At 55.5% G+C, this 17,544-nt stretch overlaps 1 protein-coding gene across 6 annotated transcripts in view; it reads right to left on the minus strand.

Annotated features, from left to right (window-relative positions):
- Positions 1-10,913: 10,913 nt before the first annotated feature.
- Positions 10,914-17,544, minus strand: part of MAD1L1 (mitotic arrest deficient 1 like 1) — a 414,534-nt gene continuing 407,903 nt past the window's right edge. For all 6 annotated transcript variants that reach the window (XM_025378819.1, XM_025378817.1, XM_025378816.1 and 3 more), the window contains one exon: positions 10,914-11,326. In XM_025378819.1, coding sequence (XP_025234604.1) covers positions 11,168-11,326 — 159 coding nt within the window. In that variant the 3' untranslated portion in view covers positions 10,914-11,167. The remainder of the gene's footprint in view (positions 11,327-17,544) is intronic.

Raw genomic sequence — 17,544 nt, forward strand, 5'->3', positions numbered from 1 at the left:
ACAAAGCAACACAGCTGAAGCCTCCAAGCCTCCTCCCGCTCCCCGGTGATCTCCCGGGAGGCTCCTGTAAGGCACGGGCCGGAGGTTGGCGGGCTCATGGCTTATAGGTGACTGCTGAGAAATAATCATAACGAAAGGGAAAAACTGAATTTCCTGACAGAAAGCGGGGATCAGATATTTAAGGCACTCAGTGGGGCTCTCGGCGGCCGTTGAAACTGCACTTCCGGAGGGATGTAATGGTGTGGAAAGAGCGTCTTCTAATTTTTAGTGAAAACAGAAATAACACAAAACAGCATATGCAGTATGTCCAAATTCCCTGAAAAAATTGTGTCTTCATAGATATGGTATGTATTGTCTGTAGAAATGTGTACATATTGAGATATTTATCTGTGTAGACATAAATATATGTATAAATACATGTGCACAGGCTAGGTGTGCTGGCTCACTCCTGGAATTTCAGCACTTCGGGAGGCCGAGACCAGAGGATCACCTGAGGTCAGGAGTTCGAGACCAGCCTGGGCAATATGGCCAAACCCCATCTCTACCAAAAATACAAAAAATTAGCCAGACGTGGTGGTGGGTGCCTGTGTTCCCAGCTATTCCGGGAGGCTGAGGTGGGAGGATCGCTTGAGCCTGGGAGGTGGAGGTTTCAGTGAGCTGTGATCACACCACTGCCCTCCAGCCTGGGCAATAGAGTGAGATCCTGTCTCAAAAAAAAAAATGTGTGGGCCAGGTGCGGTGGTTCACACCTGTAATCCCAGCACTTTGGGAGGCCGAGATGGGCAGATCATGAGGTTGGGAGTTTGAGACCAGCCTGATCGACATGGTGAAATCCCGTCTCTACTAAAAACAACAACAAAAAAATAGCTGGGTATGGTAGTGGGCACCTGTAATCCCAGCTACTCAGGAGGCTGAGGCAGGAGAATCACTTGAACCCGGGAGGCCGAGGTTGCAGTGAGTCGGGATCATGCCACTGCACTCCAGCCTGGGTGACAGAGCGAGACTCCATCTCAAAAAAAAACAAAAAACAAAAAACAGTGTATATATTTATACATTTCTATGTGTATATATTTAAATCTGTAGTACATATTTCTCTGTAGACATATATAGACATACATATATACATAGATATACGTATATATACACATATATATTTCTATGTGTATTGTCAAAAAATAGTATTTCAACGACTTGGATTTAATGATGGGAGTGGCTCCTGTTAGTGGTTCCTGAACGTGGCAGCTCCATCTGTGGAACTGAGCAGAAGGCACGGGCTTCACAGACAGAAAAGACCAGGGCAGTGCAGACAATAACGAAAACCCGATGGGTCATCTCCGAGTCCCTTTCCTTAGAGGGCTGAAGCGGAGGGGACTTCGGTGTCGGGCTGGCTCAGGTGGACGGAACCCCTCACCACTGGTTGCTATGATCTCCTGTTTTTGGGGGAACTGGCCCACTTCTAAGTTCAGTCGGATGACGGGCCCCAGGACCCGTGCTTCCACTCTGGTCCACTCTGCCGGGGCCCAGTGCAGGAGCTCAGTTCAGAACAGCGACCTCTGTAAACGTCATTGAACAATATGTCAGTCGTATGTGTACGTCTGTGGGTGTTAGGGTTCTCTAGAGAGACAGAACTAATGGAATATATATACATATACAGGGGAGTTTATTAAGTATTAATTCACACAATCACAAGGTCCCACAGTAGGCCCTCTGCAGGCTGAGGAGCAGGGAGAGCCAGTTCAAGTTCCAAAACTGAAGAACTTGGAGTCTGATGTTCGAGGGCAGGAAGCACCCAGCACGGGAGAAAGATGGAGGCTGGGAGGCCAGGCCAGTCTCTCTTTTCACAGTTTTCTGCCTGCTTTATCCTCGCTGTGCTGGCAGCTGGTTAGATGGTGCCCACCCAGATTGAGGATGGGTCTGCGTTTCCCAGCCACCCACTCAAATGTTGATCTCTTTTGGCAGCACCTCACAGACTCTCCCAGGGTCGATACTTTGCATCCTTCCATCAAGTGGATTGTGTGAACCATCACACCGTATGTGTATACTGCATCTGTAACTACACGTGTAAACGTCTCGGCTCTTCAACTCCAGGCATGTGTGTGGTGTAACTCTGTGTGTAACATGCTCCACGTTACACTCTGCACATATGCTGTAACTACACAGGTACACGTGCCTCACGTATATTGCTGGGTGTGTCCATCCGTGTCTAAAGTACATGTGTATATAGTGTATGTCATGTGCATGTATGTTGTGCCTACAGCTCTGTGCATACATATTATCTATATGATATGGTACACACGTCTGTCACTGCCTGTCTATATGACACGGCACACACGTCTGTCACTGCCTGTATGACACGGTGCACACACGTCTGTCACTGCCTGACATGGCACACACGTCTGTTACTGCCTATGTGACACGGCACACATCTGTCACTACCTGTATGACACGGCACACACGTCTGTAACTGCTTGTCTATATGACAGGACACACACATTTGTCACTGCCTGTCTATATGACACAACACACGTCTGTCACTGCCTGTCTATATGACACAGTGTACATGTCTAACTGCTTGTCTAGGTAACACAGTGCACACATGTCTAGCTGCCTGTCTATATGACATGGCACACACATGACATCTGTAACTGCTTGTCTATGTGACATGGCACACACATGATGTCTGTAACTGTTTTCCACACGACGCACACATGATATCTGTAGCTGCTTGTTTATATGACACGGTGCACACGTGATGTCTGTAGCTGCCCATGTCCACATGTTGCATGCACAGTTCTGAGTGTTTCTGTCCCGTGTCTACAGGCATGTGTTACATGTATAACTCCCGTGTTTGTACCTAGAGCCCACTTGGACGTGAGCTGTAAGGCTGCCAAGACGCCCTCTTCCTGGGGATTCTGGGGTGTTGGGTGAGGGCACCACACTCGTCCTCACACCACACGTTGTGAAAAAGGTGGCCAGGGCCCCGGACCGTGCCAGGGCTCTGAGCAGCTGTGGGGTGGCCCTCATGGGGTCATGCAGGGCTGTGTTGTAGGAGGGTGGTCCCACCTGCAGAGTGCCCACCAGGTCTGTACATGAGACCCTGCCTGGGGACATACATGTGAGAGCTGCAGGTTCCGGGGGCTGATTCTGCATGTGTGTGCGTGTGTGTGCAGACAACACAGGTATGTGTGCACACTCACAAATGTGCACACATGCACACTCACAACACTGCACATGCACACTCAACACACGTGCACACATGCACACGTGCACACATCCACAAGTGCACACATGTACACTCACACGTGCACATATGCACACATGCACAACCACAACACGTACACGTGTGCACACCCACAACATACATGTGCACACGCACAGACACTATCACACAACATGTACATGGAGGAGGGGCGGGAAGATAAGAGTCTCCAGAGGCATTGCTGAGTGGGGGTGTTTAAGTGACTTCTTGTTTTTTTTTTTTTTTTTTTGAGACGGAGTCTCGCTCTGTCGCCCAGGCTGGAGTGCAGTGGCCGGATCTCAGCTCACTGCAAGCTCTGCCTCCCGGGTTCACGCCATTCTCCTGCCTCAGCCTCCCGAGTAGCTGGGACTACAGGTGCCCGCCACCTTGCCCGGCTAGTTTTTTGTATTTTTTAGTAGAGACGGGGTTTCACCGTGTTAGCCAGGATGGTCTCGATCTCCTGACCTCGTGATCTGCCCGTCTCGGCCTCCCAAAGTGCTGGGATTACAGGCGTGAGCCACCGCGCCCAGACGACTTCTTGTTTTTTTGAGATGGTGTCTCGCTCTGTGGCCCAGGCTGGAGTGCAATGGTGTGATCTCGGCTCACTTCAATCTCCACCTCCCAGGTTCAAGCCATTCTCCTGCTTCAGCCTCCCGAGTAGCTGGGATTGCAGGCGTGCACCACGGTGACTCCCTAATTTTGTATTTTTAGTTGAGATGGGGTTTCTCCATGTTGACCGGGCTGGTCTCGAACTCCCAACCTCAGGTGATCCGCCGGCCTCAGCCTCCCAAAGTGCTGGGATTACAGGCGTGAGCCACCGTGCCCAGACTTAAGTGACTTGCATTTTTTTCTTGAGACTTTCCCACGTTTTCTAAATATGTTAAAGTGAGTATGAATGTTATAAAAAACCAAAATTCTAGTGTATGTTTGTTTTTAAAGTAAAAACCCCTGAAGCTATTGTGTCGCAGGGCTGCTGTGGGGCTGCGGTGAAGGCCCCAGGTCTGGTGCCCACTCAGCCATACTGGGCTGGGGGAGGCTCCCTGCTGGGATGGGGGCCCCCAGGAACAGGCAGCAGGCGCAGCACCTCTAGCCGTCCGCCCGAGGCTACGTTTACCACCGGGCCCCAGGGCCTTCCCCTCTTCGCCAGCTCAGAAGGGGTTAAAATGCTTCACCAATGCAAATAGATTTAATTAATCCTTTCATCAGCTGCAAATATACCTTCTGAACCCTATTAAAAACATGAATATGCAAATATAGACCTTTTTGAATTCTCATTTTCGAGGACTTGGTGTTGGGTTTGATTAGTGAATTCCGTTAACAGCCTGTAAACCTGCTGCAAAATTTAATTTCCATTTTAAATTAAAAAAGCATGAAGGCGGTGGGTAATTGGGTTAATTATAGTGTTATGCTGAAGAGGCCACATACTGTGCCCTGGGGTGTCCCCCTACCCGGGCTGGGTGCTGGGCCAGGTGACACCCCCAGCAGGTTCTGTGGTCCGTCCGTTTTCCAGATGCGAAGACTGAGGCCCGGGGAGGGGAGGACCCTTGCCCATGACCGTCCCGCAGGCTGGGCTGAGCCAGCATTGAACTGAGGCCGCCTGATGTCCCGGCCGGGGTGCGCCCGGCTGCCCAGCCCCCAGGTCCATCTGGGAAGAGGTACTTGGAGGAAGCTGAGGGACCTTGAGCTCCAGGTCCCCTGTCCTTGGTGGGCACCGCTCACCGCTCACCTCTGTCCCTCTGCCAAGAAGGGAGCCAGGCCTGGCTCTGCCACCACCTCCACCTGTGCCCAGGGACACCAGAGCTGGGACAGCCTCTTCCCTTGTTCTCTGGTTCCAGTTTTCTCATTAGTCAAGTAGGGACACAGCACGCCATCAGCTGTCACCACACAGCATGGATTCACCGGCGTACGGCCGTGCACCGGTGTGAGCCGTGACAGGCGCCAGCTTCCTCAGCAAACGCGACAAGGCCCCTCCTTCCCCCACGGGGGTGACACGCCAGAGCCAGGAGCGCCCGGGGTGGCTGGACCCAACCGAGAAAGACAAGTGGGAAATCCAGCGGGATCCCCGAGACCAAGGCCGACTGGGGAAGGTCCCATTCACTGTCCATATTGATTACACGTCGAAACGATGCCATTTAGGATATATTGGGTTAAAGAAGGTGTATTTAATAACACTAATTTCACTGGCTTCTGCTTACTATTTAATGTGGCTACTAAAAAATGTCAAGTTACATATGAGGTTCGCATGGCGTCTCTCTTAGTGCCGTTCTGTGGGTGGGGACACTAAACTGTCTAAAACGTTCCTGCATCTACTGGAACAGACGTGCAGTACGTGTCTATCATAAATAAACTATGCATTGAACAAAACGCCAGGTAGTGAGGAATGCCGGAAGAAAGGATAGAGCTGGCTCAGGAGATGAGCAGAAGGGAGGCCTCACTCGTGGGTGAGGATGAGTTGGGCAGCTCCGGCTGCTGTAACCAAAGCCCAGAAGATGACCCACCAGGGTGGCCTCCGCCGCAGCAGTTCTTTCTCGAGGTTCTGGGGGCCCAGGTCCAAGATCAGGGCATCAGTCGGCAGGTCCTGTTTCCCCGGAGCCTCTCCCTGTGGTTCTCAGAGGTGTGGTTCCCACCTCTGCTTGCTGGGATCTGGGACTCAATGTTGTGTTTTGCTTTGGTTCAGAACTATGGAAGTTGTGGAAAATGCTGTCAATTTTACTTTAAGACGAGAACCTGGTGTTTCTGTGCGTCACCATTTTCAATAAAACTTCTTGAGGGTGTTGGCAGCAACAGCAAAACCCAGTGAAGTACATCGGTAGATGTTTCTGTGGAAAATTTCCAAGACGTATTGTCAAGTGAGAAAAATCAAGCTGTGGAACAATATGTAGGGATTTTAAAACCACACAGGCCCCCCAGGGAAGCAAAACCGTGTGTTTTCGTGTGTCCATATGGCAGGTGTGCATATCCACCCACAGGCGGGAGAGTCTGGGATGGGAGCCAGAAGGGGACTTCTCCTTTTCACTCTACGTTCCTCCTGTATTGTTGGAGGGATCTGTGTTTTGTTTTAGTGTTAAAAATGCATTGGAATTGTGCAGTTAAAGAAAACGTAAAACAAAATGAGACTGCCAGGCTGAGCCAGCTGATGTCTGGACTGGGCTCCTAGCGCCTCCTTGCTGGGCCTCTCTCACTGTGCGACTTCGGACAGGGAACTCCTCGTCTCTGGGCTGGAAGCAGGAATTTAAGCATTCTGGTGAAGCCGCCTGTCCTCAGGGTGCAAGCATGCATGCACACAGGTGCATACATATGCAACCATGTGCACACATGGCTATGCACCAATACACATGCAGTCGTGTGTACACACATGTACAATGCACACGTGGCCCACACCAGCACACACGTGCACAGTCATGCTTGCACACAGGTGCACATATGCACCTATGTGCACACATGACATGCACCAATACACGTGCAGTCACACATGCACACGTCACATGCACACACATGCTCATGTACACAAACCATACAGGGATACATGCACATACACATGCCTCTATGTACACATGTGCACACAGGGCTACACACCTACATGTGAAATTATGCACACACGGCACATGTACACGCATGCTCACGTGCACACACAAACCAAGCCTGGGTACATGCACTGCACATGCCTGTATGTACACATGTGTACACGGGTCGTGTGTCCAGGCGTGGCAGTGGTGCATACCCACACCTCTGCATGTACATGCCTGCAAACACACTCCGGTATGTATGGCCTGAGGTTCTGAGTCCCTGGACCTCTGAGTCTCCCTCCAATGCTGTCTCTGGATGAAGGTCCCGGCCCTCGCCTGCCCCGGTGTCCTGGTGACATTTTAACAGGAGGGCAATGGGCCAAGTTTAACTCAGACGCTGGGGCCTGGAGGGGCAGCTGAATTTGCAGTCGAGAGAGCAGGGTTTGAGTCCACACCCAACACAGACTGGCAGAAGGCGTTGGTGGGCCAGCCCCTGTCTTTCTGCACTGAGGTCTCCTCTCCTGACAAGACCAGACTTGCAGGATCATTATGGGATGGGGATGAGCATTGCCAATTGGCAAGTTCCAAGCCGACGAGAGCCTCCGTGTGTACGAGCTGCCCGAGAGACTTGTTAAAGGTGGATTCTCACAATTGTTCCAGGCGGGACCTGAGGACCTGCCTTTCTCAGGCACTTCCAGAGACCCCACTCTGAGGAGTGAGAGGCTGCACAAAACCCAGGGATTTCTCCAGAACTTTCGCGAGGTGTCTGCGGGAAGGAGAGAGACAGAGACTCACCTTGCAAGGGTCTTGTGCTGGCTGCCCCATGCCAGGCGCAGTGGGAGGGAGGGAGGGAGGGAGGGAGGTTGGTCCCTCGGAGGCCCCGGCAGGTGGCACTGTCCTTCCCGGCCTGCCGGGAAGTTGGAAGGAGCCCTGGGGCCCCCCAAATCCTGTTACATCCTGGCAATTACAGTTTATTGCTGCGGCACTAATCCCTTAAAATTAGTCATTAGCGGCTTAAGAACCATTTAGCGTTGGGTGCCCATTAAGGAGCTGGGGGAAGCGGGGAATCTGCCAGAACCAGAACTTTGGCCTGGTGGCCAGGGCTGGGCCGGGCCCGGGGCCCAGCGGTGCCTCCCGGGGTCCTCATGCGCTGTTTCTTTCCCATTCCACCTGGCAGACGCGTGAAGAGGATTTGACAAACTCGTGGGGAAGGTTTATTAAATCAGCCCGCGAGGGAGATGTGTTATCAGAGACCTCTGCTCTCTCCAGCCCACCCAGACACGTCCCTCGGGGGTGTGAGGGCTGCGCCCCACCCCTGCCTCTTCCCAGGAAAGGAGAATCCCACAATCTGAGTAGAGCCGGAGCTGCTGCATCTCAGCGCTGGCTGGGGGCCCAGCCTGGTGTAGACCCTCCCGGGGAGCCGGCAGGGGAGGGGCCAGCCCCAGGCTCCCCCCGAAAGGAAGGTGCTTTGGAGACCCCTGGCTGTGGAGGGGGAAGGGGAGACCAAGGCACAAAGGAGCCGCGGGTCCGGATGCGGACGTGAGGTTGCACTGGGGACAGGGTGGTTGTCTGTGGCCCTTTAGCTGCCAAGCCTGTCCCGATTGCCACAGAAGCTGGGGTGGAAGGCAGGTGTGGGCAGTGGCCCAGGCTGCAGCAACCAGAAGGTTCAGCAGCCTCAGATCTTGGGAAGGTGACACAAGGACTTGGGGACAGTGGGTGGAGTCCTGTGGCCACGGGGTCTGTGGCTGTGGGATCCCCTGGTGCGGTGTTTCTGGCGTGGGTGGAGTCCGTGGCCAGTGCTCCTTGGCCACCAGGTTTGGCATCGGTGATGGCAGAGTTGGCTTGGCGGTCCCAGGGTCCCGGAGCTGTGGGGTGTGTGTCCACCAGGGGAGTCAGTGCCAGAGCCACCTGAGGCTGAGCCACCTCTCCACCCTCCCGTTTTCTCAGCCTCTGCCCCAAATCCTCCCGATAAATTCCACTCCTACCTGGGCTGGCTGGAGTTTAGCTCTGGTCTTGCCATCAAGACCACCACCTTTGGGGGGGCTCCTGCCTGGACCTGGACCTGGCTGTCACCCACCAGGGACCACTCCTCCTGCTGCCCCCGGGGCAGAGGCTGCGGGCTTCTGTTCTGCCTGAGGGCCCAGCCCTCTGTCCTCCCCCAGGACAGCCCCTGACCTCCAGCCTCTGGGCCCATCCTATCCCCGCTTCCCACCTGTTGGGGTCCCACCCGCCTTCAGGGCCCAGTCAGACCCCATCTCCTAAATTGCCTTGACAAGAACCGACCCCTGCCCCTCTGTGTTCACAGCCAGGGTGGTGCTGGCTCCCTGGTCCTGAAGGGCCAGCTGAGTGGGGCTCGGTCCCGGAAGCCCCAGCTCCATGAGTGTGTCGGGGGGGGCCGTCACCGGGGCTGCTGGCGGTGAAAGAGTGGGTGGGAACAGGCACCTCGGCGCTCAGGCTGTGGCTTGGCAGGAATGGTGATGGGGAAAGCAGGGTGGTGGGGGCTGGGGTGCCAGGACCCTGGGATTGGCCTGGGGGGTATGGGCGGAGGACAGCCCAAAGGCTAGACCAGGGCACCCGTTCTGATCATCTGTGGCCGTGGGAGCAGCATCTTGCGTGGGCCCCGGTGTGCTCAGCTGAGACCTGGGCTGCGATGGGGCCGGGCAGTCTGGGGCTCCCGGTTTCAGTGTGAGAGCCAGTGGCTGCCCAGCTCTGGCGGGGCCGTGTCTGTCTGAGGCACATGTGTGTCCAGGGGCCGAGCCAGAGCAGAACAGCCTTTGCCTGACATGGAAACGTCTCACTTCTCCTCTTGTCTGCACAGCCTGCGTCCCGCACAAAGCCTCGTGCAGCTGAACCCCACGGGCCTCCGAGGACCCCTCCGTCAAACCCTTTGTGCCCAGGAACAGAAGCCAACACTGAACGGCGACGTTGGGGGGTTGGGAGAGGACATGCAGGAGGAATCAGGGGCTTCCTGTCTCAAGGCTGCGGGGTTTCCTGTCTCAAACCCATCTCTCCCAGTGGGCCACTTAGAGGACAGTCCCCCCAACTTTCCCCGAGACCTGGAGGAAAAGGGCTTTCATGAAGGGTTTGCAGAGCCTGGTGGAGTGCTTTAATGGTGGGCGGGGGGTGCCGGGAGTGGGGTCTGTGGAGGCTGGTGGAGTGTTCTAATGGTGGGCGGGGGGTGCGGGGAGGGGGGTCGGGGGGGCGGGTGGGGTGTTCTAATGGGGGGCGGGGGGTGCTGCGAGTGGGGTTTGTGGAGCTGGTGGAGTGTTCTAATGGTGGGCAGGGGGTGCTGCGAGTGGGGTCTGTGGAGGCTGGTGGAGTGTTCTAATGGTGGGTGGGGGGTGCCGGGAGTGGGGTTTGTGGAGCTGGTGGAGTATTCTAATGGTGGGCGGGGGGTGCTGGGAGTGGAAAGTAGGGGGTGAGGCGGGGATGGCAGAGCTGGAGCTGCCTCGCCCTTGAGAAGTCTGGGTGGAGGCGGCAGCCCTGGGCATGGCCCTGGCCCACAGTTCGCAGGCAGGAGGCAGGGGCCACCCTCCCCGGTCCTTCCTCCCCTGGCCCCTGCCTCAGGTCTCCCTCATCTCAGCAGCGGCGTCTCTGCAGCGAGGCCGTTCCCCTGGCTGCACCGGCTCCCCTCTGCTGGGCTCAGACAGGGGCACCTGTACCTCTAAGGCCGGGGCTGCCGAGCCGAGTGGAGGGGACTCGCTCTCCAGCCTCGAGGGCCAGGTGCTCCATCTGCCCTGTGGGGTGGAGTCACCGCACGCCCCTGGCTTTGGTGCTGCCAGCCGGGTCCAGGCCCTCCCTTGGCCCTGGAGTGACGGGCACAGAGGGCAGTCTCCCCTCGATGTGCCCTTATCTGTGAAGACAGTCCCCCCAACCCCCGTGCCTCCGTCCGGGTTCCATCAGCAAAGGGAAGCCCCGGAGCTGGGGCCCGGCCTCGAGGCAGAGCTGGAAGCTGCTAAGCGGAGGGGCCTCAGCCCATGGTGGTGGGGAGGGCACCCCGGCCACCCTTGGTCCCAGCTGCCACCTGTGCGCTGGCTGTGCATTCCCTGAGTGGAGATGCCTGACCCCCGCAACGCTGGGCTACGGATGGTGGTGTGCTAACAGAGCTCCTTCCGCTCCTCCCTCCCACCCTGCTAGGGCTGGGCCACAGACACACAGGGTGGGTGGACTGTCTGGGGGAGAAGACTTTATTTCACAAGGTGAGGAACCTGGGCTGGCAGCCGACGCCTGCACACCAGGCTCCGGGACACACAGCGTCTGCACGTGGGGAGGGTGCTGGCCACCCCAGCAGAAGTCTGACGTAGGTCTCGGCGTGTCTGTCAGTCATACCGCTGCCGCGGGGCTGGAGAGGCAGGACGTGCACCCAGCCTGTGGCTAGCGGGGCAGGGGACCCGCAGGTCCGGCCAAGCGGAGCGGCTGCAGGCTAGGCCACGGTCTGGCGGCTGAAGAGCTCGAGGGTGAGCGAGCTGAGGAAGGCGGGGATGCTGTCCTGGCGTCGCAGGTGCACCTCGATGAGCTCGCCCACGGTGCGCGAGAACTCCGTCTCCAGCAGCTGCATCTTGGAGCCCGAGGGGCTGGTGGCCTGTGGGGCAGGTAAGAGACAGGACAGCGGTCAGCCTGGCAGGCCTCTCTCCCTCTCCCCTCCCTCCCTACACAGCCCCTCCAGCCATGGGGGCTTCCCTTGGCCTGAGGACCTGGACAGGGATAGATGTGTCCTTAACCCTGCCAGGCCTTATTCCAGGTCACCTAAAGGGACTGAATTAACCCAGGGCAGGGTCTCTGTCGTCTACACTGTCATGTGCACAGGCAGCTGGGGGTCCCAGGCATTGCGGGGTGTGCCCACCCAAGGCGCTGCTGCCTCGCCCTTCCCTCCTCCGCCTGGGGGGCTCCAGCACCTGTCTACGCACCTGTGAGTGGCCCCAGTGCCACTCTCCACTGAGGCTGGAGGACCCCACGCCCTGGGCAAGTCCCGCAATGCCTTCCAGACTGCCTGGGGCCCCACAACCTAGGTTTCCCCACTTGTGAGGGGGTGCTGGGGCCAGGCGGGGTCTGGCTCTGTGGGTTCTGCAGCCCAGAGGGCAGCCTCCTGTAACTGGAGAACGGGCAAGGAGGAGATGGCCTGGTGACCAGGAGCTTCCAGACAGCACGGCACGTACCAGGGGACACAAGGCAGGACCTACAGGGTTCAGGTCACGCAGCAGGTCTGAGTGAGCTGCTGTGCCACCATCCTGGGCTGTGGGGAGTGGACAGAGGCCCTTCTGAGCAGGGACTCGGTCATCTCTCTCCCTCCCCAGCTGCCCCCGAGAGCCAGCCCCACCCCGGTCGGCACAGGGCAGAGGGCTCTGGCATGGACCCACTTCCCACTCTGGAGACCACAGCAGAGATGCCGCAGGTGGGAGGGGACACACCTGTGACACACACACTCCCAAATACGGGGAGACCCCTGCTTCCCAAGCCAGGGTGCTCGGTCTCCAGACAGCTCTCACCAGGAACGACTTCTTGCTGATGCCCAAATCTGCCCAGGTGCCTGCTGGCTGGTTCTGCCCCAGTGGGCACCCAGGCCCTGACTGTCCACAGGGCTGGCAGGTGTCCCACACAGCCCCAGGTCAGGCAGGACACAAACTCAGCCCACCAGAAAGCTCCCTCTCAAACCACGTCCCTGAAAAGTCCCGAACCCAGAATATGCCCAAACTCCCACAACTCCACCATAAAGAGGACAGGGCCCAACTAAGGGGCCCTTGAACATCTTTCCAGAGAAGAGCCACACATGGCCAACGAGCTCATGCCAGGCTGCCGGGCACCGGGGAAATGTGAACCGCACTGAGCGAGACACGGACCCGCCTCACGCCGACGGCCACAGAGAGCAAACAGCACAAGCTGCTGGGTGGAGGGGAATCCGACCATCCGCGTCGCTGGTGGGGGCGTGTGTGGGGCTGCCCCTGCAAACAGCTGGCGGCTTCTCAAAGAGCTGAACGCAGAGTCCATGGGCCCAGCATGTGCCCGCGTGCCCAGCCAGGGGGTCTGAGCGCTGATGTCCCCGGCAACACGATCCCATCCCTAACAGATGGGAAGTGGAACCAGCCCTCAACCGTCGGAGACAGAAAACCGGGTTTACCCGTCAACACTGCTTCATACAGCTGAACTCTGAGACATGCTGCCACGCGGGTAAACCCCCAAAACATGCCCAGCCAGACACAAAGACGAGTCGGCACAACTCCACGCCTAGGGGATGTCCTGGAGGGGCACATCGGGGCTCAGGGCCGGTGGAAAGGCGCCACAGTTAGACTGTGGTAGCGGCTGCACACTGGATGTGCCGGGAAGAACGGAACCGTAGACTTGAGGGTGAGCCGCATGTGTGTGCATCAGAGCTCAGGAAACTCTTGTAAAGCACTCCTCTGGCAGGCAGCCCTCTGGGAACCCTCCCCAGGAGCCACAGGGCAGCCTGGCTGCACCCAGCTTCATCCTGGCAGCTCCCTGTCCACCGGGACCTGAGCTGGGCCCGGCCCTGATGGCGCCGCCCCCCGCTCCACCTTGCTGCCTGGCCTGTTCCTGCACCTCCTGTTTCTCAGGAGCCGTCCCCCTGCCCTCCCCCTGTTCCTGTTGCCTTAATACATTTGGCCTTGTCATAGTTCAACACAAACCATTTTTAAACAAAAACAAGAGAAACCACTCTGACCTTTTACTGAGAAAATCCTTTCATTTCTGCCTTCTGCTCTTGATTCTGAATTTCTCCCCCTAAATGTCAGAGGGGCTGATTCTCCTGCAGCTGCCGGGCAGGGGTGGGAGGCAGTGTGGGAAGAAGTCTCCTTAGCCGGCACCTTCGCCCTCCTCCCAACCCGGGGCTGGCAACCTGGCTGGGCCTGGAGCACTGAGGTACAGACTCCGGCCAGGCTGGACCGAAGAACAGCTGTTCTCCAGGCACCCACCTTCCCTGGCCCTCAGAGGCTGGCAGGCTTTGGGAGCCTGGCCGTTCTTTTCTAAAAATATATATATTTTTTAGAGACAAGTCTCACTGTCATCCAGGCTGGAGTGCAGTGGCATGATCATGGTTCACTGCAGCCTCGAACTCCTGGGCTCAAGTGACCCCCCCCTCAGCCTCCTGAGCAGCTGGAATTACAGGCATGTGCCATCACACCTGGCTAATTTTTAAATTTTTTTTTTTTAGAGACAGACTTCAGCTTTGTTGCCCAGGCTTGTCTCAAACTCCTGTCTTGATGTGAGCCTCCTGCCTCAGTTTCCCACGAGGTGAGGATTACAGGCATGAGCTCTGATCATTTATTTGAAACAGGTGCACCCTGCCAGTGTCAGCGAGACAGCTGCTCCCAATGGTAGGCCGGGACGCCCACCCACGGCTCCTACAGCACCTCCTCTCTGCTGGCCTCAAGTGGCTCTGGAAGAATGATGCCCTAAGATTCCGTACTGCCCTCCAGGTTAGGGTGGGGATGGACAGGGAAAGGCAGGAGTGACCAGTACTACTCTCCTAGCTCAAGCCCCACACAAAGGCAGACCCAGTGTTTGCAAAACACCAGCCCCCTGCGAACAAGTCAACCCGCCCTGCAGCCCACCTCTGACTCCGTTTCCCCCAGCGTACCCGGCCGCATTGGGAGGGGCTGTCCCACTGACTCTGTTTCCCCCAGCGTACCCGGCCGCATTGGGAGGGGCCGTCCCACTGACTCCGTTTCCCCCAGCGTACCTGGTCTGCATTGGGAGGGGCCACCCCACTGACTCTGTTTCCCCCAGTGTACCCGGTCTGCACTGGGAGGGGCCGCCCCACCTCTGACTCCGTTTCCCCCAGCGTACCCGGTCTGCACTGGGAGGGGCCGCCTCACTGACTCCGTTTCCCCCAGCATACCCGGCTGCACTGGGAGGGGCCGCCCCACCTCTGACTCTGTTTCCCCCAGCGTACCCGGCTGCATTGGGAGGGGCCGCCTCAGTCCGACACCCTCAGCGGCACTCTGGCATTAGCAGGACCTGCTGAATGAGTGGCACCTGGCCCATCCATCTCTGCTCAGCCCTCTGCCATGTTGAAATATCACACAGTCCCCAGGTACCTCATAAATCACTGTAATTAGGGGCTGCTCACTTAAAATTAGAGCGCAATTTTTTAAAAAGCAAATTGCCAGTGAGACACGTTGGCTGTGGCTGGAAATATTTATGGGGCGGCCTGCTTGCTGGCTGTGGCTTCCTCTCCCTTCTGTCTGGCCGGCCCGAGCTGCCACCTGTCTAGTCGGCACATACAGCGGCCGTGTGGCTGGCGGGTGCCCTGGGGGAGACTGAGACACTCGCTCTTAATGAAGACACTCTCAAGTGTCCATTGTGGCCACTGCACTCCAGCCCAGACCCTGACTGGCCTGGCCTGGGGCTCAGCTGCCCCTCTGGAAGCAGAGCGGGCCTGCCCTGGAGGGTCGGGGGCCTCTGCAGCTTGTCTGTGGAACACGTGGGCCGGGAAGTGCATGCCTGGCCTCCATTCCAGCTCTGCCACGTGAGCAGGTCTCTGTGCAGTGCTCATACAGTGACCGGGGCTGCGGGGCCTTACTAAGCGCTGGTCCTACCATCCCCTGAGCTGAGCCCCGTGGTGTCCCAGGGGGCACGGACAACAGACACGGAGTGAGGGAGGAGTGCGGGCTGACGAGGCACTTGGAGAGCAGAGACAGCGCCTCTCTCCACACACTACCAACCGCAGGATGTGGTGGGGCTTGGAGGCCAAGGGGGAGGTGTGCGGGATTCCTCTCGAGAGCAAGACTCCCTGCGGCTGAGGGTCCAAGAGCAACTCCATGAACAGGGAAACTCGAGGGGAGGAAGCTAGAGACGGAATGAAAGAAGCCCTGAGTCCTGGCTCAAACAAGCAAAGCTGAAATAATGCATTAAAATGAGAAAACATCCAGGAAATGGAAACGATGCTACTTTGAGATACTGGGAAGTTATGTGAATCCTGTTCATCTGTGGGGTGGCATGAAGAGGTGGAGGCCACACCAGTGGACATCAAAACCAGAAACCAGTCAGCGAAAACAGGAAAACTGGGTAAGTGCCTGGAAATTAAACAGCACACTTCGAAGTAATCCACGAGTCAAATGGGATGCCTCGAAGGAAATAAAAAAGAACAGAATGGAAACAAGAATACAGCATAATAAAATTTGCCGGATGCACCCAAGGCAGTGCTTAGAGGGAAACTGACAGCACTCAATGCCTCTATCAGAAAAGAAGATCTCAAATCAATTCTCTAAATTCCTACTTTAAGAAACGAAGGCCAAAACAAGCCTGAAGCAGGAGGAGGAAATAATAAAAGTAGAATGAACGGGAAAACAAAAGACAGTTCTTAAAACCAAAAACTGGTTCTTTAAAAAATAGCAATAAGGCCGGCCAGGAGCAGGGGCTTATGCCTGTAATCTTTGCACTTTGGGAGGCCAAGGTGAGAGGATTGCTTGAGCCCTGGAGTTTGAGAACAGCCTGGACAACACAGTGAGATCCCATCTCTACAATCAATCAGCCAGGTGTGGTGGCATGCACCTGTAGCCCCAGCTATTCGGGATCACTTGGGCCTAGGAGTTTGAGGCTGTAGTGAGCTGTGATCACACCACTGCACTCCAGCCTGGGCAACAGAGTGAGACCCTGTCTCAAAATTTTTTTAAAAAGACCAACAACAGTAAAATTGATAAACCCCTAGCAAAACTGCCAAAGATTAAAAAGAGAAGAGTGAAATGACCAATATCAGAAATGAAATGGAAGTATTATAATAGATCCAGAAGCTATTAAAATAACAATAAAAAATATGACAACGAAATTTGATGCTCATAAAGAACTGGACGGATTCCTGGAGAACCACAGACTACCAAAACGTGCCAAGATAAAATAGACAGCCTCGGTAGTCCTATAACCATTAAATAAATCAAGTTTGTTGTAATTAAAATGCTACTCAGAATCTCCAGTCCCAGATGGTTTCACTGGACAGTTTTACTGAACATTAAATATGAATTAATACCAATTTTACACAATCCCTTTTCAGTTAACAAAAGACAGGGAAACACCTTTCCACTATTAACCTTGTACTGAAACCAACAAGGATAGTGCGCACACACGCAGAAAAATAAGTATGAGTCTCTCGTGAACTTGGATGCAAAAATACTCAACAAATACTAACAAATGGAATCCAGTAATATACAAAAAAGAGTATCACACCCTGACCAAGTAAGATTCAGTCGAGGTGTAAAACAAAGGCTAGTTCAAATTTGAAAATCAATCAATGTTATCTGCCCTATCAACAGGCTAAAGAAAAACAATGCTATGATCCGGATGACACAAAGCATTTGACAACATTTAATCTCCATTCCTGAAGGGAACTCTTGCAAAGCAGGAATCAAGGCAAAGTCCTCCAGGAAGAACCCTCAGCTCACACTGCTTCGCGGAAGAGCCTGGCTGCCTTCCCTCGTTTGGTCAGCGGGGAGCTGGCTTACCCTACTCATCCTCAACCCAGCACAGGAGCCCCTCACGCCAGGGCATGAAGGTAAGAAAAGGAAAACAGCAGCGCAGGGACTGGAAAAGAAACGAACTGTCCCTACTCGCAAATGACGTGACGGCCCACATAGAAAACCCTGAGCAATCTGCGGAAAACTCCTCAAACACTAAGTGAGTTCACGAAGGTTGCAGGAAATAAGATGAACATGCAAAAATCAACCACATTTCTATAAAGCAATTGCAAACCAGTGAAAAGCAAAATTAAAAGGCAATACCATTTACAGAACATCTTACATACTTGGGTATAAATCTAACAAAAACTTGCACCGTGTCTGCAGAAAGTCAGGA

This window comes from Theropithecus gelada, chromosome 3, assembly GCF_003255815.1.
Source record: "Theropithecus gelada isolate Dixy chromosome 3, Tgel_1.0, whole genome shotgun sequence".
Classification (NCBI taxonomy): Eukaryota; Metazoa; Chordata; class Mammalia; order Primates; family Cercopithecidae; genus Theropithecus; species Theropithecus gelada.